Source organism: Anguilla rostrata, chromosome 1 (assembly GCF_018555375.3).
Source record: "Anguilla rostrata isolate EN2019 chromosome 1, ASM1855537v3, whole genome shotgun sequence".
In the NCBI taxonomy this organism is placed as follows: domain Eukaryota; kingdom Metazoa; phylum Chordata; class Actinopteri; order Anguilliformes; family Anguillidae; genus Anguilla; species Anguilla rostrata.
In genome coordinates, this window is record NC_057933.1 from 1,782,501 (window position 1) to 1,797,500 (window position 15,000).

A 15,000-nucleotide genomic window follows, 5' to 3' on the forward strand; every position below is an offset into this window, starting at 1 on the left:
ACACAGTACACACACACACGGACAGGCACACACATACACGCACGCACAAGCATGCAATCACACACACACACACACACACACACACACATGCACACACAAGCATGCACTCATGCACACGCACTCATGCACATGCACACACGCATGCACACCCTACATACAAGGCAAACACACACGCACAACAAAGTCAAACATAAGCTCAAGCAAAAATGCACACTGGTAAAGATACCCAAACATGGAAAACACACACATGGGAGCACGCGCACAAGAACATAAACACACGCGTCACACACACACACATACAGGCACACACGTACACACCCTCAGATCAGTGGTACTGGCTTGCACAACTTCTGAGAAGTTCCCCCCAGTTTTCGTTGCAAGGAAGTGGTTTGACTTCCAGTATTTTGTCCTCATACACCCCCACACACGCACAAACACAAACACACAAACACACACACGGACAGTGTCAAAGACGGACACGTACACATGGACAGTGTCACACACACACGCACACACGTAATCTCACACACAAACACACACTTCAGACGGTCAGGGGGACGTCGTTTGCTCGCGACTCAAACCAACGAAAACAGTGGCACAGACCCCCTGGCAGAGGGGATGCGTATGAAATCTGACGAGAAGCGGAGATGTCCCTGAAGACACAAACCCCCCAAACAGAAATACCCTCAGGTGCGTAATACTGAGCAGATCAGAGAAATAACATTACATATTCCAAACCAGCGTAAATAAGCTTGTCAGAAAAAACCGAAACCGTGCCATGGCACAAGTACCAGCACGTGTTCATAAACATGCACCATGTGACAGAGCTGCCTGGGGTTCGCCGTCTGATCAACACATAGCGATTCTAGTCCGTCTGTTTCTATGGTACAGCCCGTTTCTGTGCTTAAGACTGATCTGAGATTGGCCCCGCCCACAACCGCCATAACCGCCTTCACACCACCACACGCTTCAGACACACAGACAGGGTAGAGGAGGATAATGCACAGACAGACACACACACACACAAAGTCACACAGATAGGCTATGTGAGTGTGTAAGGACACACAGACAGTCACAGACACACAGACAGGCTATGTGAGTGTGTAAGAACACACAGACAGTCACGGTGCAGACACACACACAGACACACAGACAGGCTATGTGAGTGTGTAAGGACACACAGACAGTCATGGTGCAGACACACACAGACAGACAGACAGACACAGTGCAGACAGACACACAGTCACACACAGACAGTCACGGTGCAGACAGACACACACACAGACAGTCACAGTGCAGACAGGGTGCAGAGGATCCTGAAAGTGCTGTAATTCTCAGGGCCCTCCTGTGACTCAGAGCTGAAAGGCAGACGCTGCTTTACTCATGCGCTGAGTGGCCACTGTCTTCCTCTCTTCCTCGAGCCCAGCTTCCTGCACCGCTGGGGCTCTGCTGCCCCCTGGTGGCCACACATAAGCACTGCAACATCCAGCCACAACCAGGAGAAAAACCAGTTTGGACCGGAAGGCTACGGGCTGGAGGAGAGCGAGCTCTGGCACCTCGCTGCACAGGCGAGTCTGCTGATTTACCTGCGGCTCCGCCCTCACCTGGCCGGTCGCCCCACCCTCCTCCACCTCTCCCGCCGTGAGCTCTCTCTCTCTTTCTCTTTCCTTCCTCCGGCTCCGGCGGGGCGGCGGGGCAGGGGGGCAGGGGGGGGCTTTACAGACAGGAAACCCCCCCCTGACCGCGTCCGCGTCACCGAAGGGGAGACACACACAGAACCACCGACGCAAGACCCAGCCTGCCAGCCAGCCAATCAGCGCTGCTCTGCTGAAGATGGAAGCCAATCACCTTCCTTTATCAGAGTCCTGAAGTCTTTTCCCCTCCCACTTACCCTCAGTAACTACACAGCACACTCAGGCAGGTACTACGCAACTACAAACAAACACACAAACAAGTATATAAATATATAAATCAATAAATAAAACTGTCAACCATAAAAAGTTCAGTAGCAACTTAATTTGCCTTTTATTGAACCTTATTTTGTAAGATAATGCTTTGAATGTACGTCCTCTAGGAATATCGTATAAAAAAATAAAAAAGTACAAATAACGACAGAAAAAAGACAAAAAAAAAGACACGGTAATTATAAACAAGAGCGGGAAGCGGGTGGAGGGGGCGGGGCGTTAACGGTGGGAGAAAGGGTGCATATTCCAGTAACGGGCGAACGGGTAGAAAGAATGACGTATGAAGGACGAGTCTCCCAACGAGACAGAGCAGAGACCGAACCGGCAGGTTATCAAAAAATACTAGTGTTTCTCAGTGATTGTATCCAGGGTAACAGTCTCGTAGAACACTTCCCTCCAACCGAAGGGGATAAGAGCAGGCCCATATTTTTGTGGGTATAAAAAACAAACAAAAAAAAAATAGATGACATTTTTAAAAGTCCATAAAACACAGGCCCCCAAAAATGGCCACTATGGTCCGAACGGCTGTACAAAATGAGTCTTTTTACCTTTCTTCGCTTCCTTCTCTCTCAGGCAAGCAGGCCACTAGAAATGTACTGGAGTGGAACAGGAAAAAAAATGTATTTCCCTTTAAAAGGCTGTTAAAGACTACAGTTCCCATGATGCTGCTAGGTTGTGTGTGCATGTGCTACAAAATGAAAGGAAAAAAAAAACCAGTGGAGCAGAGGTCAAAGGTGGGGGTGGGGGGGGGTGTTCGGGGGGGGGGGGTTCTGGAGGGGGGGTTAAGCACTGAAGAGTGCCCAGGGCTGTCTGAGGTGTGGGGGGGGGGGGACTGGCAGTGTGACCTCTGACCCCAAATCATGGCTATAGATGCTACAGACTACTGCTGGGCAGTGGTTGCCCAGGAGATGTGCGTCATGTCCTGTGTGAGAGTCCGTGGGTGGGGGGGTGGGGGGGGTGGCAGCTCTCTCACGGGCGCCCCCCCTGTTTCAGTCTGTCGATGTGGAAGGTCAGTTTGAGGGCGGGGCCTAGCTTCAGGCCCATGTACTTCATCATCATGTCGCTGCGGAGCAACAGCAGGGCCTTCCCGTCAATCTCCTGCAGCACAGACCCAGGGAGGGGGCGGGGTTTACACACACATACGCAATACCACAGCCTACCAGCAGAGGTCAGCAACCTCAGCCACCCAGCCACAGAATCAACTCACTCCCTCAGCATAGCAAGCAATATCACAGCCAACCAGCAGGGGTCAGCACCTCCAACCATCTGCCAGGAAAAGTAGACTGCAGCAGGGTTGAGGCTTTTTATACCCATTAGCTGCTATACAGGCGGCGTCTGCTCTCAGTGCATCTCACAGCCCATCAAATGACCAACAAACTGAAGTCATTACAGTGTATAGAACAACTTGGGATATCTAGATGTAAATGTCAAAACAAAAGCGTCTACAGAATTATGTTTAATTAGATTGGTGTGAACGTCAATAATTATAATTTGCAATACACAATAATTACTTCTTTGGGGGGGGGTGGGGGGGTGTGACGTACGTGCTTCCGGAAGAGGTCGGCGTGGGGGCCCAGCTGGGGGTCGATGTCCCGGATGAACTGCATGACCTCCTCCACCGTCCAGAGGCTGGGGTCCTGGGAGCCGGCCCGAGAGCTGTCCCGGGACGGCAGGAACCGCTCGGACCCTGGGGGGGGGGGGGGGGGGAGGGTCCGCACATGATCACGATCGAAACGCCCGTTACACACCTGCACCCCACAAACCGTTCCCAGGGCCATCAGAGCACCCCACCCAGGAACCAATCAGTGTGAGAGTCCGTTCCCCCCCCCCCCCAGGCGAGGTCTCACCTGCGGAGCCAAGGCGTAGCAGCTTGGTGGGGGGGCTGCTGGTCTGGGACAGGGAGCGGAGCGCCAGAGGACGACCCACTGACCCAGGGTTCAACGAGGAGGGGTCTAAGTGCTCCGCCCCGCCCCCAACCCCGTTCTCCAATAGGAAGGGCTCACCTGCAACAGGAAACCGAGAGGGCGGGGTCAAAAGGGTCAAACACAGGCACAGAGCTGCTGGAGGCATGGGCTCTCATTGGCTAGCAGCAGAAGGCACTGGCTCTCATTGGCTAGCTGTGGGAAGCACAGGCTCTCATTGGCTGCTGTATGAGGTGTACCTTCTGTGGAGTGGCGCGGGGTTTTGGCCAGTTTGAGGGGGAGGGGGGCGCTGTAGGACTCCTGCAGGTACCTCTTGGTTCCCCTCCCAGGACCAGCCGACAGAGCCTCCCCAAAACCTCTCCTGTCTGCAGGAAACAGGGCTGTGAGTATACACACACACACACTCTCTCTCACACATACATACACACACACTCACTCACCACTCACACACATACACACACTCTCTCTCACACAGACACACACACACTCTCACACCACTCACACACACTCTCTCTCTCACTCTCACACACACACACACACACACATCCACACACACAGCCTTCCCTTTACTTCGCCAGGTCACAGGACAAAACATAAACTAAGCCTTTACAAAACTGTTTTTTTGGAATGCTTTTTTCAACATCCAAAGTCAGTGTTCTAGAACTCCAGGGCTGATTGTGACATCAGCATTAGAACGTTCAGTTATTAACATTCTAATCAGGTATTTGTGACATCACACCTAAAAGCGTTGAAGCGCGCTGAATGGGCAGGGCCCGGCTCTGAGGGGGCGGAGCCTGACCTGAGTAGGCGTGTCCGTCGTAGTGCAGGCCACGCAGGGGGACGGGCTGGCTGCCGAACAGGTTGTCGCTGCGCAGGTTGTGACAGAGCTTCTCCAGGAAGCGCAGAACGTAGGTGACGCTGTTCACCGCGGGCAAGGTGAGCGTGTGATGCTGCTGGTCGAAGTAGGCTGCCAATCACAGAGCAGGAACACACGGTCAGGACCCACAGCACAGGTCACTGTAGAAGGTTTTTTCGTTTTTTCCCCCCCAGAATGCACTGCTGACCTGAGCTGACCTCCCTTGTGTGTATGTGGTGAGGGCGGGGGGGACATGTGGGCATGGTCCAGTTGGGATAGGGGTTGGGGGGAGGGTGTAGTTACTGAAAACAATTCCCAGAATCCCATGCTGACCTGATATGACCTGCATGGCATGGCAATGCTTCTATGGAGTGGGTTTGGGATGCAAGGTAGAGGAATTCATTTCCCAAAATGCCGTGCTGACCTGAGATGACCTCTCTGCCTGGCTAGGCTTCAGGAGGGGAGAGTATAGGGGGTCAGGGTAGCGTGTGCAGTGGAAGCAGATTTCCCAGAATGCCATGCTGACCTGAGATGACCTCGCCCCCGTGCCCGGGTTTGAGGCAGGAGAAGACGGTGCTCTGGTTGTGTGCACAATCCACGCACGCCTGAACACACTGCTGCAGCACTGAACACGCCCGGCCCGGCCCAAAGTGGTCCGGCAACTGCTGCAGCCGCCGAGGGTCCAGGTGCGGCCCCACCTTGCAGTACTTATTCAGGTACACACACACTGTGACAGGACGCAGGGAGAGGACTGATTAACCAGGTACACACACACTGTGACAGGAAACAGGGAGAGGACTGATTAACCAGGTACACACACACTGTGACAGGAAACAGGGAGAGGACTGATTAACCAGGTACACACACACTGTGACAGGAAACAGGGAGAGGACTGATTAACCAGGTACACACACACTGTGACAGGAAACAGGGAGAGGACTGATTAACCAGGTACACACACACTGTGACAGGAAACAGGGAGAGGACTGATTAACCAGGTACACACACACTGTGACAGGAAACAGGGAGAGGACTGATTAACCAGGTACACACACACTGTGACAGGAAACAGGGAGAGGACTGATTAACCAGGTACACACACACTGTGACAGGAAACAGGGAGAGGACTGATTAACCAGGTACACACACACTGTGACAGGAAGCAGGGAGAGGACTGATTAACCAGGTACACACACACTGTGACAGGAAACAGGGAGAGGACTGATTAACCAGGTACACACACACTGTGACAGGAAACAGGGAGGACTGATTAACCAGGTACACACACACTGTGACAGGAAACAGGGAAAGGACTGATTAACCAGGTACACACACACTGTGACAGGAAACAGGGAGAGGACTGATTAACCAGGTACACACACTGTGACAGGAAACAGGGAGAGGACTGATAAACCAGGTACACACACACTGTGACAGGAAGCAGGGAGAGGACTGATTAACCAGGTACACACACACTGTGACAGGAAGCAGGGAGAGGACTGATTAACCAGGTACACACACACTGTGACAGGAAACAGGGAGAGGACTGATTAACCAGGTACACACACACTGTGACAGGAAACAGGGAGAGGACTGATTAACCAGGTACACACACACTGTGACAGGAAACAGGGAGAGGACTGATTAACCAGGTACACACACACTGTGACAGGAAACAGGGAGGACTGATTAACCAGGTACACACACACTGTGACAGGAAACAGGGAGAGGACTGATTAACCAGGTACACACACACTGTGACAGGAAACAGGGAGAGGACTGATTAACCAGGTACACACACACTGTGACAGGAAACAGGGAGGACTGATTAACCAGGTACACACACACTGTGACAGGAAACAGGGAGAGGACTGATTAACCAGGTACACACACACTGTGACAGGAAACAGGGAGAGGACTGATTAACCAGGTACACACACACTGTGACAGGAAACAGGGAGAGGATTGATTAACCAGGTACACACACACTGTGACAGGAAACAAGGAGAGGACTGATTAACCAGGTACACACACACTGTGACAGGAAACAGGGAGAGGATTGATTAACCAGGTACACACACTAGAACAGGAAACAGGGAGAGGACTGATTAACCAGGTACACACACACTGTGACAGGAAGCAGGGAGAGGACTGATTAACCAGGTACACACACACTGTGACAGGAAACAGGAAGAAGAGTCATTAACCAGGCACACACACTAAAACAGGAAACAGGGAGGACTGATTAACCAGGTACAAAACTAAAACAGGAAACAGGGAGAGGACCCTTTTACCAGGTGCACAAAAACTCATCAGAAACAGGAAATGTAGAGAGGATCAATTTATCCGGTACACACAGCAACAAATGCCACGATTGACAGATCTATTTTTGCCATTTCATATTTACCAATGATCTCATTTTTATCTTTCAAACCTTGAAACCAACTTATTTTCCAACATGTCAAACTTTTATCTTCATTTAATCTTTAATTTAAAAAAATGTTTTAATTGATCTAAATTTTAAATAAATATAATTTAAAAAAAATATGAACAAAGTCTTTCACACACTGATATTTGCACAGCGAAGACCCGGCTGTGCAGACAGTCCATCGGTGGAACCTTTAGAAAGTAGTTACGTTCCGCAGGGACACCATTAATATACACACTCCACAGACCAAAATCAGATTAATGGAACTTAAATACTCCTGTCTGTTCCATCTCTCCCATTCCATCATCCACCATATCTCCCTCTCTCCCTCCCTCCCTCGCTCGCTCTCGATCGCCAGTTCATGAACAGAAACCCCTCCTTGTGAGCAAATTCATCATTTAACCGAGAAGGCTCCATCTGTTTCTCCCCTGGGTTACCGGGACAAAATCTAAGAGATGGGAACTGAAACTGTGTCGAAGGGGTGAGCAGCTTCCCAGTAAAACCCTCCACACTCAGCTCCGCGCTTCTCAGATAAACCTCGCCATTCAGGACTAAAACCCTCCACACTCAGCTCCGCGCTTCTCAGATAAACCTCGCCATTCAGGACTAAAACCCTCCACACTCAGCTCCGCGCTTCTCAGATAAACCTCGCCATTCAGGACTAAAACCCTCCACACTCAGCTCCGCGCTTCTCAGATAAACCTCGCCATTCAGGACTAAAACCCTCCGCACTCAGCTCCGCGCTTCTCAGATAAACCTCGCCATTCAGGACTAAAACCCTCCACACTCAGCTCCGCGCTTCTCAGATAAACCTCGCCATTCAGGACTAAATCCCTCCACACTCAGCTCCGCGCTTCTCAGATAAACCTCGCCATTCAGGACTAAAACCCTCCACACTCAGCTCCGCGCTTCTCAGATAAACCTCGCCATTCAGGACTAAAACCCTCCGCACTCAGCTCCGCGCTTCTCAGATAAACCTCGCCATTCAGGACTAAAACCCTCCACACTCAGCTCCGCGCTTCTCAGATAAACCTCGCCATTCAGGACTAAAACCCTCCGCACTCAGCTCCGCGCTTCTCAGATAAACCTCGCCATTCAGGACTAAAACCCTCCACACTCAGCTCCGCGCTTCTCAGATAAACCTCGCCATTCAGGACTAAATCCCTCCACACTCAGCTCCGCGCTTCTCAGATAAACCTCGCCATTCAGGACTAAAACCCTCCACACTCAGCTCCGCGCTTCTCAGATAAACCTCGCCATTCAGGACTAAAACCCTCCACACTCAGCTCCGCGCTTCTCAGATAAACCTCGCCATTCAGGACTAAAACCCTCCACACTCAGCTCCGCGCTTCTCAGATAAACCTCGCCATTCAGGACTAAAACCCTCCACACTCAGCTCCGCGCTTCTCAGATAAACCTCGCCATTCAGGACTAAAACCCTCCACACTCAGCTCCGCGCTTCTCAGATAAACCTCGCCATTCAGGACTAAAACCCTCCACACTCAGCTCCGCGCTTCTCAGATAAACCTCGCCATTCAGGACTAAAACCCTCCACACTCAGCTCCGCGCTTCTCAGATAAACCTCGCCATTCAGGACTAAAACCCTCCACACTCAGCTCCGCGCTTCTCAGATAAACCTCGCCATTCAGGACTAAAACCCTCCGCACTCAGCTCCGCGCTTCTCAGATAAACCTCGCCATTCAGGACTAAAACCCTCCACACTCAGCTCCGCGCTTCTCAGATAAACCTCGCCATTCAGGACTAAAACCCTCCGCACTCAGCTCCGCGCTTCTCAGATAAACCTCGCCGTTCAGGACTAAATCCTAGGCGCTGGCTTTTGGGATGAAGCACATTTTCCTGGCAGGTCTCGCACGGAAAATCTGCTTCGCTAGGAGAGAGTGACCGGGAGACGTCAGTGCACAGATATTTAGAGACGACCGCCTTTAAAACCAGCCAAGCACAGGAAAGAGGAAGCAAACAGGCTGGTTAAGACAGTCTACGCACCAGGGCTCCCAATTTAGCTCACATTAGACATAAGAAGGCAGGGTAGATCAGGAGGAAACACACACAGTGAACAGAAGCTCAATATCTCACACAAATACGCCAAATGCCTGAATAAGAACAATTATAAAATGAAAACAAATATAAAATAATGGTCAACAAAATTGCACTGTAAACGAAAACCAGTAAAAATTACAAAAAAATAAAATAAAATACAAAATAAAAAAAACTACAACATAAACTACAATAAACTCAGTACACAGGCTGATTATCTGATTCAATATCAGTTAACAGCACAATCATTCGCAAACATAAACACACCAGGCAGCATGCATCAAACGCCTACCCAAACAGCGCCGGTCACTGCAGTTACCTGTGGGGGCCTGCAGGGCGGCGCTGGGGATGGTGGCGTTGTCCAGGGGCACAGTGCTGGTGTCGGGTTCGGGGGTGCTGCTCGTGGGGGACGTGGGCACAGGGTTGGGCACCACCCGTGGTTTTCTCTGTGCGGAAACACAGGGAGAGCGACACAGTGAGCCCAACTCAGGCAACAGGATCACTTACAGCACAGGCAACCCAGCACAGGCGAGAGAATTGCTCAGAACACAGTTCACCCGACACAGGCAGGAGAAACGCTCACAACAGTTAACTCAACACAGTCACCAGCACATAGACAGTTGTTTTTCTTAACCATGTTCCTCTGGTTCTTCGATGTGTGAAATTTCCTACTTCTGCTTTCGTGATTTTGTTTCACATCATCAAAGATTTTGTTTTGACTTTACTGGGTGTTTCAACGTGGGATGCTTTAAATGTAACGCTTTTGAAGAATCAAGTAAAGAATGTGACGTGAGAAGGATGTATTCTCAATGTGGAAAAAGGTAAGAGGAACAGGACTGGGAGAGGGAGACAGCGCCCCGTGTGGATGGGAGGAGTTACCTTGCTGCCTGGTTTGGGCCCTCTCTTCTTTGGGATTTTGATGGGCTCCCCCGGCGCGGGCTGTACCCCCGCCCTCTGCGCCCAGTTTGCCGGGAGACGCCCTCGAGGCCTGGTGACGGGACGCCCCGGTCCCGAAATGGCACCCTCCAACCAGGCCGTCCGCTTCGCCCAGCTCAGCTGCGGGAACCAATCACAGAACAATTAGCAACTGGGGGAACCAACCACAGAACAATGAGAAACTGAGGGAGCCAATCACAGAACAATCAGCAACTGGGGGAACCAACCACAGAACAATGAGAAACTGGGGGAGCCAATCACAGAAAAATTAGCAACTGGGGGAACCAATAACGGAACAGTGACCAAATGGGGGAACCAATCACAGAACAATGAGAAACAGGGAGGAACTAATCACAGAACATTGAGCAACTGGGGTAGCCAATCAAAGATCAAATATTGAATAATTCTGAAGCACACACCCAGGCTGCCCTACATAAGAGCAGCAGAGCTGGACGGGGGAGGCACTCGCACCTTGCTGCCCGGTTTGGGGCCCCTCTTCCGGGGGATTTTGATGGGCTCCAGGCCCTTGGCAGGCTGAGGGGCCTGTGGCCCTGTGGTGGGTCCCGTGCCGGGGCCCTTGGGGGTCCAGTGACCCGGCAGTTTGGTTTTCCGCCGGCCTGGTTTGCGCCGCCGCTGTCCCGGGGGCTTGCCGGCCGCGGGGTGCATCCCCGCCCCCTCCACCGTCGGGTCCGCGAGTCCGCCCGGCGTCTTCGGCAACACCGCTGCAAACGGGACAGAGAACCGGCGGTCAGAGAACCCAGAGAACCCAGGGAACCGGCGGTCAGAGAACCCAGAGAACCCCACGGTCAGAGAACCCAGAGAACCCAGAGAACCCCACGGTCAGAGAACCCAGAGAACCCAGGGAACCGGCGGTCAGAGAACCCAGAGAACCCCACGGTCAGAGAGCGCATAGAACCCAGAGAACCGGCGGTCAGAGAACCCAGAGAACCCCACGGTCAGAGAACTCAGAGAACCCAGAGAACCCCACGGTCAGAGAACCCAGAGAACCCCACGGTCAGAGAACCCAGAGAACCCAGGGAACCGCGGTCAGAGAACCAAGAACCCCACGGTCAGAGAGCGCATAGAACCCAGAGAACCGGCGTCAGAGAACCCAGAGAACCCCACGGTCAGAGAACCCAGAGAACCCAGAGAACCGGCGGTCAGAGAACCCAGAGAACCCAGAGAACCCCACGGTCAGAGAACCCAGAGAACCTGTGGTTACAGAACCCGCGGTAAGAGAACAGGTACACAGGACAAACGCACACGCACACACACACACACACACACACACACACACACACACACACACACACACACACACACACTGGCAGTGTTCAAAAGGGGGGTATGAGAAAGCGAGACGCTCAGTTGGGCTGAATGGACTGTGTCAGGCAGGTAGCATCAAAGCAGACTGAAACATGGCACCCCCAGGCCGACAGAGGGAGGGAGGGAGGGAACGAGCAGCGTCCCAGACAACGTCAGGGGACCGCGGAAACAGAGCCCCTCAGTCAGAGGGCCTTTTGTTTCGGGCGGTCATGACCCCCCCCTTTCAGCACGAGAACAAAGACAAGCCTGTACTACACACAATGTGCTTGTGTCTCTGTGAGCTGTTATTAACAGTTTATAAAGCCTGTACTACACACAATGTGCTTGTGTCTCTGTGAGCTGTTATTAACAGTTTATAAAGCCTGTACTACACACAATGTGCTTGTGTCTCTGTGAGCTGTTATACAGTTTATAAAGCCTGTACTACACACAATGTGCTTGTGTCTCTGTGAGCTGTTATTAACAGTTTATAAAGCCTGTACTACACACAATGTGCTTGTGTCTCTGTGAGCTGTTATTAACAGTTTATAAAGCCTGTACTACACACAATGTGCTTGTGTCTCTGTGAGCTGTTATTAACAGTTTATAAAGCCTGTACTACACACAATGTGCTTGTGTCTCTGTGAGCTGTTAACAGTTTATAAAGCCTGTACTACACACAATGTGCTTGTGTCTCTGTGAGCTGTTGTTAACAGTTTATAAAGCCTGTACTACACACAATGTGCTTGTGTCTCTGTGAGCTGTTAGTAACAGTTTATAAAGGTTGTACTACACACACTGTATGCCTGTTTCTGTGAGCTGCATTATTAACAGCTATTAAAGCCAATATTACACACACAATGTACTTGTGTCTCCGTGGGCTGTGTTATTAACCGTTTATAAAGCCTGTATTACACACTGTGGGCCTTTTTCTGTGAGCTGTGTTATTAACAGTTTATAAAGCTTGTGTTACATACTAGACTGCATACCTGTGTCTCTGAACAATGTTATCACACAGGCTTATACGCACACAGGCACACACAACCACGACTGCGGTTCATACACACACACACACACACACACACAAACACCAAGGACACACACAACCATGGCTGGGGTTCATACATATATACACACACACACACACACACACCAAGGACACACACAACCACGACTGTGGCTTATACACAGGCACAGGTACATGCACACACGCAAGCACGCACGCACACAATCACACATCTAAAATACCACAAGCAGTAGATACTAGCATCTTAAATGGTCTTTTTACTAAAACGATGAAGCCTCCAGGAACCGTCAGACCAGTGAATCTGACAGTGACACACTCCCCCCGCCCCCCCCCCCCCCCACCCCCCCCACCCCCACCACAAACAGGAAATCCCCTCACGTGGAGGTTTCAACACAACGCTGCGGCTGGTCCAGCTGGTCCAGGCACGAAACAGAAAAACAACAAGTCTCATGAAAACAGACCGTGCCATGCCATAAAAGCGCCGCTATTTTAAACGCTAGTCCCCCCCCCACCCCAAACCCGCGCCCTCATCCACCCACACAGCCTATCCTGAGACACTGACAACAGCCCCATAACCTTAAAGGCCCTGCAGCGTTCTCTGTACCGCGGGACAGCGTGAGCTAACCAGGCCTGCCTTCAGCCCCGCGCCACCTGCAGCCAACGTTAGAATAACGCTCCCACAACGCTCTCACGTTACACTACACCAGAGGCATTTAGCACACCGGAGCCTCTCAAACAGCTAGCATTACTCACAGTGAAATCACCAGCAACATCTGGATCCACTGGAGCGCGTCAGGCTGAACACCTCGCTCAAGGGTACGGCAGTGCAGCTAAAACAGCAGGAGAGACAGGCTGGGAGCGACAGGCTAAACGTAGCATAGCGTAGCGTTAGGGTACAGGAAGGGGGCCCGGCTCAACGTAGCGTAGCCACCGTACAGGAAGAGGCACCTGCTAAACGTAGCGTAGCGTTAAGGTACAGGAAGGGGGACCGGCTAAACTTAGCGTAGCGTTAAGGTACAGGAAGGGGGCCCGGCTAAACGTAGCGTAGCCACCGTACAGGAAGAGGCACCGGCTAAACGTAGCGTAGCGTTAGGGTACAGGAAGGGGGACCGGCTAAACGTAGCGTAGCCACCGTACAGGAAGGGGGACCGGCTAAACGTAGCGTAGCGTTAGGGTACAGGAAGGGGGACCGGCTAAACGTAGCGTAGCCACCGTACAGGAAGGGGCACCGGCTTAACACGGCGTAGCATTACAGCTAAACGTAGCGTAGCGTTATGGTACAGGAAGAGGCACCGGCTTAACACGGCGTAGCATTACAGCTAAACGTAGCGTAGCGTTATGGTACAGGAAGAGGCACCGGCTTAACACGGCGTAGCATTACAGCTAAACGTAGCGTAGCGTTAAGGTACAGGAAGAGGCACCGGCTTAACACGGCGTAGCATTACAGCTAAACGTAGCGTAGCGTTAGGGTACAGGAAGAGGCACCGCTTAACACGGCGTAGCATTACAGCTAAACGTAGCGTAGCGTTATGGTACAGGAAGAGGCACCGGCTTACCGGCGTAGCATTACAGCTAAACGTAGCGTAGCGTAAGGTACAGGAAGAGGCACCGGCTTAACACGGCGTAGCATTACAGCTAAACGTAGCGTAGCGTTAGGGTACAGGAAGGGGGACCGGCTAAATGTAGCGTAGCGTTAAGGTACAGGATGAGGCTCCTGCTAAACGTAGCGTAGCATTAAGGTACAGGATGAGGCACCGGCTTAACACGGCGTAGCATTACAGCTAAACGTAGCCTAGCGTTATGATACAGGATGAGCAGCAGCTAAACTTAGAGTAGCATTAAGGTGCAGGATGAGGTACTAGCTAAACGTAGCGTAGCATTATGGTACAGGAAGAGGCACCGGGGTGCAGTGAGGTTGAGCAGCGGGACAGAACTTACTGGACGACGGGAAGTTGGATCGTCACGGAAACGGAGTATCTGTCTGCAGAAGCGGATGAACAGACGGAGAGACGGCAGACAGACAGCTGTGTGTCACGGCAGGCGACGGCGGCTGTGTGTGTGTGTGTGCGCGCGTGAGTGTTTTCTTTCTCAGCCACACGGCTCACTTCCTTCCTTCCTCACTTCAGTTTCGATACGCGCTCAGCAAACACCATGCGAGCTCGGGGAGGGACAGGAAATGACCCCGGGGGGGAAGCAGAGCTGTCCGAGCGAGGGGGGGGGGGGGGGGTCAAGGGAGGGGACCTCGACCACCCCGATCACAGAACATGCGTGCGCAAGCGCACACACGCGCACAGGCACATACGCCACACACGTGCAAGGCAGCGCAGCATAATGGTAATGGAACTGGGTTCGTCAGGTTGCAGGTTTGATTCCCAGCTGGGGCACAGCTGTAGCCCTGTACCAGGTCCTCAGCATGAGCAGCGGCGGTAAAATATCCCGCTGTTTAATTGGGCTGCGTAAGGCACGCTGGGAAAGAGCGCCTGCTGGACACCAAACTGCACGCGTGC

General features: G+C 52.0%; 1 protein-coding gene across 4 annotated transcripts in view; it reads right to left on the reverse strand.

Annotated features, from left to right (window-relative positions):
- Positions 1-1,997: 1,997 nt before the first annotated feature.
- LOC135258839 (polycomb protein SCMH1) overlaps positions 1,998-15,000 on the reverse strand; it is a 16,699-nt gene continuing 3,696 nt past the window's right edge. For 2 of the 4 annotated variants that reach the window (XM_064342513.1, XM_064342666.1), the window contains exons 2-10: positions 10,633-10,883; positions 10,105-10,281; positions 9,545-9,671; positions 5,269-5,469; positions 4,686-4,853; positions 4,126-4,251; positions 3,812-3,967; positions 3,509-3,651; positions 1,998-3,062 (exon numbers count right to left, since the gene is read on the reverse strand). In XM_064342513.1, the coding sequence (XP_064198583.1) occupies positions 2,934-3,062; positions 3,509-3,651; positions 3,812-3,967; positions 4,126-4,251; positions 4,686-4,853; positions 5,269-5,469; positions 9,545-9,671; positions 10,105-10,281; positions 10,633-10,883 (1,478 nt within the window). In that variant the 3' untranslated portion in view covers positions 1,998-2,933. Of the gene's footprint in view, positions 3,063-3,508; positions 3,652-3,811; positions 3,968-4,125; positions 4,252-4,685; positions 4,854-5,268; positions 5,470-9,544; positions 9,672-10,104; positions 10,282-10,632; positions 10,884-14,431; positions 14,600-15,000 lie in introns of those variants that run through there. The other 2 variants (XM_064342751.1, XM_064342596.1) reach the window with 2 other exon arrangements.